Here is a 15,291-nt window from a genome sequence, read left to right as displayed (position 1 = left end):
TTGGGATGACAATTTACCTCACAGACTGCAGGCCAAATTTTGCTGCAGATGCTGTGTGTTTATACAGTGCAACACTGCTCTTTTCCTCTTATGTTGAAAGTTTCACTCTTGGGTGCTTGCATTTCAACTGCAGCTGTGCATATCCACCCATCTTTCATGATCAATGAAGGGCTTTTAATAATTTTCTTTTCTTTACCTTCTTTGTCATAGTTTAATGATAGCAGGATAAGGATGAAGAAAGAAATGTGTGTCCAGATGAGTTAAACAGCATAATCAAAAATTGAATTTAGCCCTCCATACAGAAAGATACCTTTACAGAGTTGGTACAGTTATCCTGTAACCAGTGATGTTTGGCTATAATTGAAGAAATTAGATGAAGATGGAAAACTTTATATAATTCAAATAAAATAATGAATACTTCCTCACAGAAACACATTAATTTGTATTGTCAAAACATCTTCCACCCAGGTAGGCCACTGTAATGGAAGATACAGTCTGGAGGATCAGCCTCTCTACACAGGTCACCTTTTGAGCTTCATCTGTCTGTCAGCCACCTATATAATTTTTTTATCAAAATGACAAGAAGGGAGAGGGCTGACTTGGGACAGACAATTTGAGATTGAAGCTCATTATTAAATCAATGTGTCTCATAGTGAAATATAAAACACAAAGTGAGTGGTGTGGGTTTGCCAAAAAGCAATAGTTCTCCAAAAAATGTTATTTCCGGATAATTGGATCTTTTTTTCCCTGATGATATTCTCAAAATAGATTGACTTGCACAATGTTTAAAGTAAACCAAAACAGAGTGATTGAACTGTACTGGAGGAAATGGGTAACTTATGTTAGAAAGTGGAAATAGCATGAGAAGAATTACGGAGATTTTTGTTTTCCAGTCTCAGCATTCCAGGGTGCAGGGAGATGAATAAACCTATACCTACAATTTAAAGGAATGTATCTTTACTTTAGTTTGATTTCCAATGCATGGATGTGCTCATACAGGAACACATAGTATGAGCCTCAAAACCCAAGTTTTCACACCAGCTGAGATCCCAACTCCACAGAACTAGAAGGGAACTTTGTCACTGATATCTGTCACAGCCAGACTTTCTCCCTTGATGTCTAAAAGTCCTGAAAAATCCACTTGCATGCAGCTTTGCACCTATGTCAGACTCTTTGTGCAACAGCAGGTCCCATCTTTCATTAGGATGCCATTTAGATAAAAGCAACTCCATGCACTGGAGATTTAGACATTTAGACATTAGACAACATTTAGAAAGCCTTGCAGCAGCACAGCAGCCTAGTTCAAAAAATTAAGGGTGCCTATGGATTTGTGCTTCTCATTAGAAGTTCTACAACATAATAAAACACCAAAATTAATGTTTCAGCTACAAAATTTAAGTTACCTTTCTGTGAATGCTGTAAATTCTGAACACTTGTCTATTAAAAGCTTTTCAAGCTGCAGAGAGAGAAAGATAAAGTGGTTTTAAAGTTATATCCATACACACAATTGCTTTACAAAAATAAATAATCCTTGTTTGTTAATCAAAAACCCTCTCGAAACATAATATTTCATATGATCACCCTTCATCTACTCTTCTGAATAAAACAGGTAGAGATAAAACCGAGGTTAACAAAAAAGTATAATTTTCTGTATTTTAAATGCAAAGGAACTCAGAGATGGGGTGCCAAAATACTTAGTCCTCAAAAGCAAAACATTATTTCCATGCAATTTGTCAACATTATTAACATTCAGAACAGCTGACGATAAAATAGGACCCAAAGTAAGTCAAGAATATTTCCGTTGATGAAAAGGGATTGGAAAGTCTTAAACCGGGGACCAGTATCAGTATGCAAGAATTTTTGACAGATTGTTTAAAGCAAGTTTTAATTATTACAATAAAATAAAAACTCATAAAGTGATAGAAACATGACATCACAGCTAAGGCATCTTCTCACCTGGTGCATTTCTTCTGAAGAGCTCCTGGTGAAGGTGTTGTACTCGTTTATCATGGAACGCACGTGGCAGTTGACTCTCACCGTCATGCTGTGCACCCTCTGCCACCTGTTCTTCTCCAGCTTCTGAGCAATCCTGCTCAGCTCGGTGCTGATGATCCAAGCTCTCTTCAGCAGAAGCTGCAAGTTATCACAAGTGCTGTGCTGTGAGGAAAGGATGAGTTCATTTTGCTCGTCCTTCTCAATGCTGATGGGCTTGGACTGGAGAATGCACATACATTCACAGTCTGTCATCAGCTTCAAGTCTTCCATCCATCGCTGAACAGAGTCCACCTGGATTAGGTGCAGGCTGGAAGGCAAAGAAGGAGAGGGAAGAATGAGGAAAAGCGAAACAACCTTAGAATAACCACCAGTAGCACCATACAGCTGCACTCACTACTAGGTTGCAATTGGTTGACAAAAGGCAAATAACTGAACAAACAGCTTGCTTGCAGTAACACAGTGACACATTTAGCTTTTCACTCCAAAAGCAAGTTCTGGATTTCTAACCCCTTTCATGCCACATACTCTGTTATAAAATGATACCTGAAAAATCAGTGGATATTAGAGATAAGTAAAAAGAAGTTTTGATTATGTTTTTTGGGGAAAATGTTTCTTGTACATTCCGAGTTTAAGATGGGAGAAGGAGCAAAGTTATGGGTGTTTACTTGTTGTTTATGGGACTATCAGGTTTTTCTAGACACTTGGCCTATCAGGTGCTTAAAATAAAATTTTACCTTACAGCATCTCTGCAAAGCCCTTCCAAACTTACACAGCTGAACCAAGACACTGAACAACACTGCCAGCAACATCTATTTGTTCCATGTCACAATTCCTTAAACTTCAGCTGGATTCTACTTCCTGACCAGACCTTTACCTTCCCCCTTATTTCTCACTGCTCTCTGTACAGTTTGCACACTGACTTCCAAAGCACATTTTTTACACTACAACAAATATGATGTGAACCAGTAGGGCTGAAAAGCTCCTTGACAAGTGTAGCCTGACACAAGGGCAGTGAGCCTGCACTTTGTGTCCTTGTACCCTCCAGCCAGTAAAATGTGCTACATGAAGCAGAAGTTGCACGGATTCTGAGCTCATTTTTTGAGGGATCGCAAATTTCATAGTCTTGAGATGAAGATGCCTAAATTTTTTTCTTTTAAGGCACCAGATCCTAATAAAAATACCTTAATTCTCACCCAAACCACACTAAAGTTTTCCAAATAATTGAAAATGAAAGGTAGAATTAGATCAAGTGAAAACAAGAGAAAATGGATTTAAATATTTTTTTCTGGCTTATATTGGTATCCTACAGTTAATATGACAGTGTAATAGATTCTTGTCTATCTTCTGTCAACCTTTCCAATCTACATGTTCAGATTTTATGATGCTATACCAGAAAGGGCCAAAAGAAAGTTTGTATTATAGACCTTATTCTTTTAATTCAGATGCTGATTAATTGCAACTCAGCAACACAGCAGTAACGTTCTGTGCTGTTATACAAGCCATACTGCTAGAACAAAATCTGCAATTACATTAGCTAAGGAGGACCAGGTGGAAGCCTTTTTCAATTCTTGTGCTTCCATTTATACAGTGAGCACCAGCTGAACTCAAGAAATCTCCTGCCAGATCAGACCAGTAATATTCCATAAATAAACAAAATGCATTTGCATACACAGGAAAAGGAGGCTCACCTCAAATATTGTTTCATGTAAATTGACAACAAACAAGATACAAGAGATCAGTTTCATTGATCCAATCTCCCTTTTTACAATATATGATGAAACTACTTTTAATTTTGAACTTTGCAGGCTATTGCTATTTAAGGTCTTTATTTCACTCAGCTCTGAATATTGTGTAATTGCATTTCATGATCGATTGAGGCCCACTTTCTTCTTGCTATGTGTAGTCTCCTTATTGCCTTTTTGGATCTGAAGCAAGGTTTCCTAATAAACAAAAACAACAACTTTAGAAGTTTGAGACCATGATTTATAACCATGTGCATAGTTTGCATGCAGAACAGGATAAACTCATTTGACACAGAGTAATGTATCTTTCATTTCCAAAGTGCACTGTGACAATTAATTAAATCTCTGTTTAGTAAGTAGAAATAAACTTCTACATTATAAATTCACATGGACAAAAAACTAGAATAGAAAGTTAGTGAGGAAAAAAAATGAAAAAATAAACAACAAAAATGTAATTTGTATTTCCTTTAGTCCCAAAAGCCATTCTACACTCTAAGGAGAAAAAAAAGGTAATAAGAATTATACAAGAAAAAAAAAAAAAAGAAAAAGAAAAAGCATAGATGTTAAAGAAACTCTCCTTGTTTGCTTCTGTTCCTACTAGTTGCCACAAGTACAACTGTAGAATGTAGGATATTCTTTCACTAAAACTTAGTATTCTTTAACTGACAACAAGAGCAAAAAATAATACCATTAATCTCCTTCTAGAGGGCCAGAAACAGAAACCAGGACCAGAAACAGGACAGAACAGAAACAGGACCAGACAGAAAACTTCCCCTGCTAAATATGTCAGCTTTTCTGACACATTGTCCTTTAAATTAGACACACATCATTATCACTTGAATGAAATACATAAATAATTCACCTTCATCCAAATCTCACTGGAGATTATTTAGAAAAAATTTTCTTGAGCATTCTGCAGATGAATTTGTAGGCTCATTTTTTACATATTAAAATGAGGAAAGCAAAAAAGTATGATCATCCCTAATTAGCTATTAAGAATCATATTCTAGATGGTATTTACTGAATTCAAAAAAACAAGTTGGAAATTTCCATTTTGTCTCCCCATTACTGAAAAAAAATAAAAAATCTATGCCTACAAAATAAAAACAACCCTAATGGTTCAGACAAAAAAACCCAAACAAACTCTGTTTAGCCCATTATCCTGGTCCCAACATGCCCATTAGGAGATGCATAAGGAAAGATTATAAGAAGTGTGGCAAGAGCTGAGCAACCCCTCCTTCCCATCTTCTGGCAATTAGTGGTTTAGGAACTTCCTCAGCCAGAAGTTGTGTCTGAGTAGGATGCTTTTACAATTCATGAAACAAAAGTAGCCATTAATCCCTTTTTGAACTCAGTTAAACTTTTGGCCTTTGCAACATCTAGTGGCAGTGTCTCACATTGTTCATTGTTTTGTAGGAAAAAGTGTTTCTTATTGTTTATTTTAAACTTGCTGCCTGGAGATTTGTACACAGTTTAGTTGCTATATTCTGAGATTCTGCAAATGAAATTATGGTTCTGTATACACCCTCTTCATGCAATTCATTATTTTGTTTGCTCTATCCCATCTTCTCTATGTTATCTTATTTCCATGGTATAGAAACTCAGTCTATCTAGTCTGTCCCCTTATAGACAGTATTCCAGCCTTCTGATCATTCACTTACTTTTCAAAAAGCTTTTTTGTAGTTTCCCTATGTCCCAAGATGTCATGGGGAAAACAGGACACAATGTACAAGATTTGGGTAAATTTATACATTTGAAGCACATCTTCTGGACAGTCCCTATTTTCCAACAATTCTTAAATTTATTTCTTTTTTTTACTAAAACATTTTCCAGAGAGCTGTTTCATTTTTACCTTTCTGAAAATACACTTATTTTGATTTCAGAATTTTTTCCATGAGTGATAATACATAATATAGAGTCCAATATACATGTGAAGAAAGAAATTGTGCTTCAGTTCCCTTTACCTCCTCACATGTACTACTTTATGTTCATTAACACATAATTTCTTCTAGCATTTTACAGTCTCATATGGTCCTGCTTTTACAACTATTTTTCAGGTCATTAAATACATTAAACAAGTTTTTATCAAGCATAAGAGACCTTACTTCTGTGATTTCCCACAGTTCTAATTTGGCAAAAGTATCTGGTAACTGGTTCAGACCCTTATGGTCATAGAGTTATAGAATCATTTAGGTTGGAAAAGACTTCTAACACCATCAGGTCCAACCATTAAACCAGCACTGCCAGGTCCATCACTTAACCCTGTCCTTAAGTGCCACTTCCACACAGCTTTTAAATACCTCCAGCAATGGTGACTCAAGCACTTCCATGAGGAGCCTAATCTAGTGCTTGACAACACTTTCAGTGAAGAAATTTTCCCTAATTTTCAATATAAACCTCCCCTGGGTTTCTTTGGGGTCATTTCTTCTTGTCCTATCGCTGGTTATTTGGGAGAAGAGATCAGCCCCCACCTTGCTCCATCCTTCTTTCAGGCAATAATAAAAAGAGACATGTTCCTCCTCAGCCTCCTCTCCAGGCTGAACACCCCCAGCTCCCTCAGCTGCTCCTCACAGGACTTGTGCTCCAGACCCTTCCCCAGCTTTGTTCCCTTCTCTGGACTCTCTCCAGCCCCTCAATGTCCTTCCTAAACTGAGGGGCCCAGAACTGGGCACAGCACTCCAGGTGTGGCCTCACCAGTGCCCAGCACAAGAGACAATCCCTGCCCTGCTCCTGCTGGACATATTCATCCAAGCCATGAGCAGCCAGTTTCTCCAGCAGAATGCTGTGGGAAACAGTTTCAAGGTCTTTGCTGCAGTCCAGGCAGATAGACAAGAGCCTTTCCCTCATCCACTAAGTGGGTCACCTTGTCAGAGGAGGTCAGGTTGGTCAAGCAGGACCCGCCTTTCCTGAACCCCTGTCTGATCCCCTTGTCCAGGATGTGCTGCATGATGGTACCCAGGATGAGCTGCTCCATGACCTTCCCTGGCTCTGAGGTCAGGCTGACAGGCCTGTAGCTCCCTGGATGCACCTTTAGGCCCTTCTGGAAGACAAATGTCACACTGGCTAAAAAGCAATCACCTGGGACCTTTCCATACAGAGAGACGTGCTGGTAAATGATGCAAAGTGGCCTGTCACTAGTGGACATGAAATAGAAGTGTGGATTGAATCACAGCAGACAGAGGTTTTCATCCAAAGAAGGCTTTATTTGGGGTTTCTCAGCCCCTTTTACAAGGTGTTCTGATACAGGTTTAACATGATTGGTAAAGGGAACAACACCTCTCTTGTCCCATTTGTGGAACAAGAGAAACACATTCAGTACATCTGTACACCACTGTTTTGGGAACCAAAAACCCATTTACATAAAACAATCCTTGAGAGAAAACTGTTCTCAAGAAACTTTCCCCTGGGAACAGATCAGCCACTGAGAGGCTGAAAACTCTCTCAGACTCAGAAAATCATGCCCACAATGGCCCAGTGAGCACCTCTACCTGGGCCCTCAGTACCCTTTGGAAGATCCCATCCATCCTGTAGACTTTTGTAATCATTTCCCTTTGGAATATGGGGGCTTCATTCTGTTCCCTGCCCCTATCTTCCATCTCAGTGGGCTGAGAAGCTGTAGAACAGCTTGTCATACTATTAAAGACTGAGGCAAGAAGGCATTGGATAACCTGAGCCTTTTCTCATCCTCTGTCACCATGTTTTCCCCCCACATCCAATAAAGGGGGATGTCCTCCTTAGTCCCACTTTTGTTGACAATGTATTTATAGAAACATTTTTTATTGTTTTTTACAGCAGTAGCCAGATTAATTCTGGTTGGACTTTAGCTCTTCTAATTTTCACCCTGCATAACCCCATGACATCCTTGTAGCTCTCACAAGTGGCTCTCTCTTTCTTCCAAAGGTGATAAAGTTGCCTTTTTTTCCCTGAATTCCAGCCAAAGCTCTTTGTTCAGACAGGCCAGTCTTCTTCCCCACCAGCTCATCTTTTGGCACGTGGGCACAGCCTGCTCCTGTGCCTTTAGGATTTCCTTCTTTAAAGGAAGATGTATAGATACATAGATGGATAGTAGTTACCCAGTAGTTAAAATTACTGAATTTGGTACACTGTGCCATGTTGACAAAAAAGCAATTTATCTAGACCCTACATCATAAAAGCAGTGTTAATGTAAAAATAGTTGTAAAAATAATTCAGTGCAAAAAGAAAATTCAAGAGGAAGTCTCCAACATTTCTTAAAAGTCATTCTGTTTTAATTGAGGTTGTAAAGTATTTGACACAGTTTTCAAGAGCACTCAAGTGAGCTTGAGTAACAAGCAATTTGAATACTCTGAATTCTAGTGTGCTTGCCAAAAAACATAGTCTTTTAAAAATTGTGTAATTTTGATCCTCTGGTGTCACTGGCTGAGACCAGCTTAGAGCAACAGCCTGTTAGAAGTGAGTTACTTCTAAAGATATTTGGACCTTGTTTAATACAAATGTTTCTGCACTACATACCACATTGTAGGTAAATTTCATCTTGGGTAAAGACATTTAAAAATACTCCTATTTTAAATATCTAAGAAGAGACATATGATATTCAAAGTTCTCTTACCACTCTTACCAGCATTTCTCTTTTCCTCCCCTCACCCCCTTTTTTTATTTTCCTGTTTTCTATCATCTCTTAACCAGTTTGTTAACTAACAAACTTCAAACTTCAAAAATCAAGATTTTTAGGATAGACAAGCTGGATTGGTATCAAAATGATTGATCTCTCTCGTGTTGGTGTTACATGATTACAAAAGTTGAGAGTTAATGACTAGATCACTTAAATCCCACATTTAAATGGGGGATTTAAAATTTAGAATAATGGGATTTAAAACTTCCAGCTTGAAGCACATACACTTCTGTTTGAAATTGCAAATGTTATCATGAAAAAGAGTTATATCTCCAATTTAGCACTGAGTTTCACTAAGTGCAAAAGTTGCATGTTTTATAACATTGTGTCGAAGTCAGAGCTGATCAATTCATGTGAATAATTCCAGCGGTCATATTTATAAAGTGTAAAGGCTTCTGCTCAGTCAAATTATGTTTTCAAGGCTTAGCCTTTTTATCCATTTTCACCTAATATGACAGATTTATTACAAATCCTAAGGATAGCATTTAGTACTGCTTCCAGATAAGCCTACAGTGAAAGTCAATGCCAAATCTTACAACTGTGTACAAGTTTATTATACTAATTAGTGGTAGGTAATTAATTTGCAACAAACAAGTTATTGAATGAATTTAGCCCCCTCTTTGAACATAAATAGTCTCTATTTTTTTTCTTATTCAACTTTTCAGAATTATTCATGGCTATGCAATTTAGCCAGGGCCAATTTCTACATCAATACAATGGTCAGCAGAACTCAACTCTCAGTGGAAGGAGAGAGTGAAGTGCCATAGAGACAGTGCTCATTTATCTTCCATTGTTTTATATGATATTCATCACATAAAAGAGCCCTGTAGATACATGGTATTGTATTTGCACTGATTTTGGCAAAATTTTGTAGGGCTAGCTGGAGAGATAGCTTAAAATACACAGAGTAGCTTTAAGGTAGATAAGAATCAAATTTCTGTTTTTTAAGCGAGTGCACTTACTGTGTAGATCATTCCTAAGGTAATAGAATCCTACAAATATTTAGGTTTTGTACTTGATGCAGCAAGATAGAAGTACAGCCAGATGGTTTGCAGGGTATTCTTTTTTTTTCCTCTTAATTTTACCTACTTCTTTTCCAATGGAACACTAGCAATCCAACTTTGCTGCAGCAAAAGGTGACTTTAGTATGAATTAATGAAACCTTTAGAACACATGGATGAAAGCTAGTTTCTAGGTTTTAAAAAAGTTAACAGGCTGTATTGAAGTGCTTTTTTTTTAAATTTGCCTCAATGATAACTCAATTGTTACAGTTACCAAAGTCTAACCACTTTCCCAAATTAAGTTAGTAATGGATAATGCAGAATTACTCAAAGATCACCTTTGTAGAAAAGTCTGTAAGGAAAGAAAAAACACAGAAACACACAATAAAAAGCAAAAACACAGTAAGAGTAATCACTTGTAATATATAAGGTATGATGTGTGAACTTACAGCTGTTTCATCAGACCTCTTTTAAAGGCCATATAAATATTTTAGTGTTAAACACTGCACCAGTGTTCTCCTCAGATCTTTATGTTTTTCTGAGAAATCCTCACTGTTAGTTGTTCCTCTAAAAATGTCTGCAAATATTATACCAGCCCAGAACTGCTGGCACACTGCAGAACTTAAGGAAATCACTCTGTAAAATCACAGACTAACTAAGCTTGCTGATTAGTTTATGTTAAGTCTGGGATACACTTATCATATATTAATTTTCTGTACATGGGAATAGTTTAAGTAGGTCCAGTCCTATTCATCTTCCACCAGCTGAAGGGATACTGAGGCACTGTTCAAGCTGGTTTTGAGGAGCTTTACCTCCTGCCTAGCATATTAAATTGGTAAAACAGTAATTATCTTAACAAACACACAAGCCACTGAGCTCACAGAAGTTAAAGACCACAGTAAAATAATATCATTTCCTGAGAGAAAGGAGGAAAATGCAAAAAAGCCCCACTATCAGCAAGATAATGACATTGTAATTGGCCTCTTTTCAGGCAAAGCTGAACAAAGAGCATGCTAATAATGCCACAACGATTACCAACCAAAGTATGTCTGTTGAATTTATATTTGTATAGTATCATTACTTCATACTAACAATGAATAAATATTATTGTATTTACAATGTTATTATAAGATAGTAAACCAAGTTTTCCAAACCACTAAATATGTTGAACCCTGTGATATTGGCATATTCAGATTTAACAAACTGTTACAGACTCAAATCAGACTTACTGAGCTTTGATCCAACTTAAGGAATCCACCAGATTTAGAAACAGGCAATTTTAGCCACTCTAAAATTTGGACATGAGGGATGGGGCAACAAATAATCTGCTGGATTGTGAAGGATATCGGTTCTTATGTTCAGCATGTTACCTGATGATTTGTAACAAACTGTTCTCCAGTACACAGACAAAAGTAGTGCTGAAGATGAAGGATCCCACAACTCAATCTCTTTGCAAATGACAGCAACAGTTACAGTTTTCCTGACAGATGAGGCAGCAGAACTGAGAGATCTTAGCTTTGTGCACAATGGCAGAATCCACGACTTTTGACTTCATTTAGCCCAAAGTAAGAAGAATATGCCTCATGGAACATTGCATGACAGATCTACTCAGAACTTCTGCACAGATTCTTCCAGGAGTTTAAAATCTGACATGGTGACTGAAGCATGTTGATAATCCTGAAGGGATGTTGCCCTCAGCACACATTTAAATTGCAGATCCCTGAGTACACACGCAGTTCTCTCTCCCATAAATGCATTGTGAAGAAGACTGAAGAAGTCCAGCAACAGGAGAGAAAGTGCTCGAGACAGCTCATCCTGGTTTGCTGCTCCCCCGTGCTCAGGCTACCCTTGTAATTGAAGGGGACAATATTCCTCATGGCCTTACAAGAACAATATGCTGCAAGAGAGAGACACCTGGCAGGGAGGGAGAACTAGAAATGAAAGTGAAAAGGAGAAAAACAACACTGGACATAATTTGGGGCCACAGGCAGTGAAAGTGCTCAGACACAATCACAAGCAATGACTAATTTGGAGACTAACATGAGAGTCCATGAAAATAGCAGTAGTGCCTCATTGAACATTGTTTTTTTCTTCCTCCAAATCTGCCTTAATTTGTAGTTTAATAACAAAAACTACAGCTCTCTGCGCCTTATTTAAAGGAGTTATGACATGCATTATAAGCAGCAGCATTAGCCTTTCACCTTCTACTATTTACTCATTTAAGGTCCTAACCCTACTGATTAAGTAAAGCCTGGATTACTTAATGAAGGGAGCAACAAGCATTTTACAGGGAGATATGAGATCAGTATCACTCAGGAGACTAGAGAAATTTGGAGACCCTTGTTCACATCTATTACACAGCAGCTCCAGCTAAAACTGTCAAAAAAAGGGTGAGAAAAGCCTGATGTTGGCTTTCCTAAGATTCCCATCAGAACATTAACCCTTCAACAAAAATTTAAAAGACTGAAAGTAGTAACACAGTGTCAGAAATACTGGAATGAGTTGGCAAAAATACTTTAGGTGGTCTCATTCAAATAAGAAAGCAGTTTCCTATTAAAAAAAAATCAATATTTGTGCACAGGTTTATATATTTCTGTAGAAGTAAAAAGATGGAAAAGGAAATCTTATGCCATCAAACCTACACATCTGATACTAGAAGCAACCAGATCTGATAATTTGCTCATAAATAGCTTAAAAATCACTCTAAAAATAGAGGGCTCAAATATGTACTATTAAATGGCTATTCTAGAATCATAGTGGAAGTTTGGTTGGAAGTTTTTTATTTTTAATCTGAATTTCTTAAAAGCCAGTTCATTCCCCTTTGGTTTCATCTTTCCTTTTAAATATGATTTTATCTTTGAATGCATTTCTAGAAAGCAAACACATGTTCCCAGCTTCTAATTTGCAAGACTTGACAAGCAAAATTCTTCAGATTCCTTTTATGAAACTATATAGTTTCTAGGCCCCTGCTTTGAATAGATTTGTAGTCCCTGTGAAATTATTTTTTTTACTGAAAGACTTGATATCATGTCTGATATCAAAACAAAGTCTAACAGTAATTTTGAGTGATATTAGTACAACCTTAGCTCCAGCAGAAATCTCATTTCATACAGTCTAGGACTGAGATTCCTGCTTTCATCACCACATCTTACTGGCAAAGGCAGTCACAGTCATCTCAATCAACCAGCATATGTAGGTCCTCCTCCTATTTTTTTTTTTTTTCCATAGAATAAACTACAGGTTGTTGCAGGCTTTCTAGTTCCCAACCCCCAAATGCATACCACTGAGATTTCAATTACTCTCCCCCTTTTTGTCAATACTTAAAATCCACTTCTAATTCTCTACTTTCAAAAGTACCCTTTGTCATTACTGCTTTGTCTAATCACTACTTTTATGCATTTAATAGTAAATACCATTTATATAATCACTGAACTTCCTTTGTTCAGAGGGAAAGGGATAAAGTAATGTTGTTTGCCCTAGAGAATGATAGATTATTCATTACTGTGCATCTTTGGCAGGTTCGTGTATTGGCATCTCATTTCCAGTTTTATTCTAAACCTTTAACTACTCCTAACTAGAAGGTCTTCCTTTTCCTTTCCAATTCAATCTTATTCCACCCTTTCTCACTTCTTACATACAAACATTTAATTCTGCTATTTTACACTTGGAGTCACTATAAAATTTTTTTATTAAGTTCAGCAGCCTAAATAGAGTATTTTTCCTGCCTTTTGTATATTGTGTTTTGCTTCTATCTCAAACACACATCCTTCTCTTTCCATTCACTTTACAGTGCCAAAACTATGTGGTTAGTGTTCCTGGCTGCATTTCATTTTCCTTTGTGCAGGTGTTGAACCAGAAAGCCAGGGTAACTGAAGGTTTAAATGCAAACAAAGCAGATTCAATAATTACAACCAACAAGAAAAGCCAAACTCACACCATATCTGCATTTCAAGTCAGCTCTAAAAACAAAGACTCAGGCTGTACTATCACTTTTTCCATCATGCTTTGCTCATGATGGCATTGTGCTTTATCATAAAACATTTTGAGGTAAAAATGTTTTCACAAGAGAGTCCATTGTTTTTCTGCTGAAAATGGGAATTCTGAGCCACCTTGCTATAAAGCATATTTTTCTGGAACGCCTGAAATGTAATATGGCATCAGCTTCTGGTGATCCATAACCATGGATACCTGAGGGTTGTAATATAAGCAGCAAATGTGAACCACCAACTTAAAATGGGATGAAGAAATGTAGTTCCAACACTCCTTAAAACTGAAATTAAACTTCATCTCTGGCTTCAGTGGACTTTGGATGAGGCTTGGGTATGAGGCACTCATGATTCTTTTGACAAATGCTTAAAGCAAATTCCCCAAGGGAAAGAATCAAGGGTAAAGAATTTTGAGAACAACATAATCCCACACTGGAACTGAGAAGAGACGAGCAACTGACTGAAAATTAATGGAGAATGTTCTTGGGAACCTGATGGCTTAGCATCATCTCAAAGTAAAAAAAAAATCAGCGCCAGAATCTGTGCTTCCCTAGGATTCCAGGATTCAGCAACTCTAGGATTCCATGACCCTGGAACCCCACCAGTCTAGGACTGTCTCCAGGGCAACAAGAGAAGGCTGGTGCTGGAGGGAGGTGCTGCACCCACTGTTCAGAGGCACCTGCTGGTAAGTGACCTTCTGCCACCCTCTTGGGTTCTGTCAAGGTATCTCCAACATCTCTAGGCCTTCAACAGCAGAGGGAGAGCCTGACAAACTGACAAACCCTCTCTTTTGAGATTTAAAACTCACGTGAACAAGTGATAGCATGTGAGTTCCGTAGCAGCAGTTCCTTCACGGCACTTTATCGCTCCCAGCAGAGGGTCCTGCTGTATCCAACCTGCCCTGAGCCACCCTGAGGCCTGAGAGCAGCTGGGCGATGTCTCCCTCATCGGCCTGCAACCAGCTTGTTAGGCCTCTCCTCTCCTCCTCCTGCTTGGGGGACTTTATTTCCTCTTTCATCTAAAATTCTGGATTTCTCCCTCTTTAAACACGGCCATTTCTGTTTTGTCTCGCTGTGGGTCACACCTTCCTCACCTTCCCCCTCAGCACGTGCTGATGGAGCCTCTTTGTGCAGCCAAGTTTGGAGCTTGCAGCAACAGGCATGCACTGAGGAGTGCCTCTGGCCTTCAGCTTTTTTTCAGGGCTAGGAAGGATGCAAAAGTTTTATTCCAGTGCAAAGCTTCTTTTTCTTTTGAGAATCTGAATCTTGGGTTACACTATCTTTCTCTTTCAAAGAAGGAACTGCCATGGGAGTCTTGTGGGTGCTCCTTTTGCTGATGGCAGCTGTTGACATCAACCAGCTGCTCCTCACTGAAGGGAAGGGAATTGTTTGTTGGAAGGAAAGAAGGGAAGAAATCCTTCAGAGGCTGAAGGAGAAGGAGGCGAGCGTTTGCCTGCTGTACTCACACTTGAAGAAGGAAATTTCAGACCTAGGAGCCAGGCAGGAGGCTCTGACAAAACCTGCATTGGCACCGGAGAAAAAGATCCAAGAGTGCATAGGCAAAGTCCTTTTCTTGGCTGTCAGCACACTGTTCGGGTTCTGGGGATAGCATTTGCAGGAAGTCATTTGTCAGCACACTGGAGAAGAGACTGACACAGTATTTCTGGGGAAAGCATGGAAAGGAGTGGTCTTCCCTGCCAACACCCTTTGTGCTAACTAGGGGCATTCACATCCACGTGGGCAGAACTGTAGCAAATCTCTGTTTAGTTAAAAGGAGACTGGTTCCATTACATTTGAAATTACTTCGGTCCACTGACAGAAAATTTGTGCTTTAATGTATTAAGAATCTTCTCTATTTTGTATCAATTGTTATAAATCCTAGAGCCCCATTAATGAAATAAAACAGATTAAAGCAAA

The 15,291-nt window shown here is 38.3% G+C and overlaps 1 protein-coding gene across 1 annotated transcript in view; it reads right to left on the bottom strand.

Moving 5' to 3' along the window:
• The window catches only part of LOC102099466 (protein inscuteable homolog), a 127,751-nt gene that overhangs the window by 52,992 nt on the left and 59,468 nt on the right, over positions 1–15,291 (bottom strand). The window contains exons 3-4 of the mRNA XM_014257862.2: positions 1,957–2,302; positions 1,404–1,456 (exon numbers count right to left, since the gene is read on the bottom strand). Of these exons, the coding sequence (XP_014113337.1) occupies positions 1,404–1,456; positions 1,957–2,302 (399 nt within the window). The remainder of the gene's footprint in view (positions 1–1,403; positions 1,457–1,956; positions 2,303–15,291) is intronic.

Source organism: Pseudopodoces humilis, chromosome 7 (genome assembly GCF_049639895.1).
Source record: "Pseudopodoces humilis isolate 2021_Gansu_Grassland_sample_001 chromosome 7, ASM4963989v1, whole genome shotgun sequence".
In the NCBI taxonomy this organism is placed as follows: domain Eukaryota; kingdom Metazoa; phylum Chordata; class Aves; order Passeriformes; family Paridae; genus Pseudopodoces; species Pseudopodoces humilis.
This window is presented reverse-complemented; position numbering and strand designations above follow the sequence as displayed.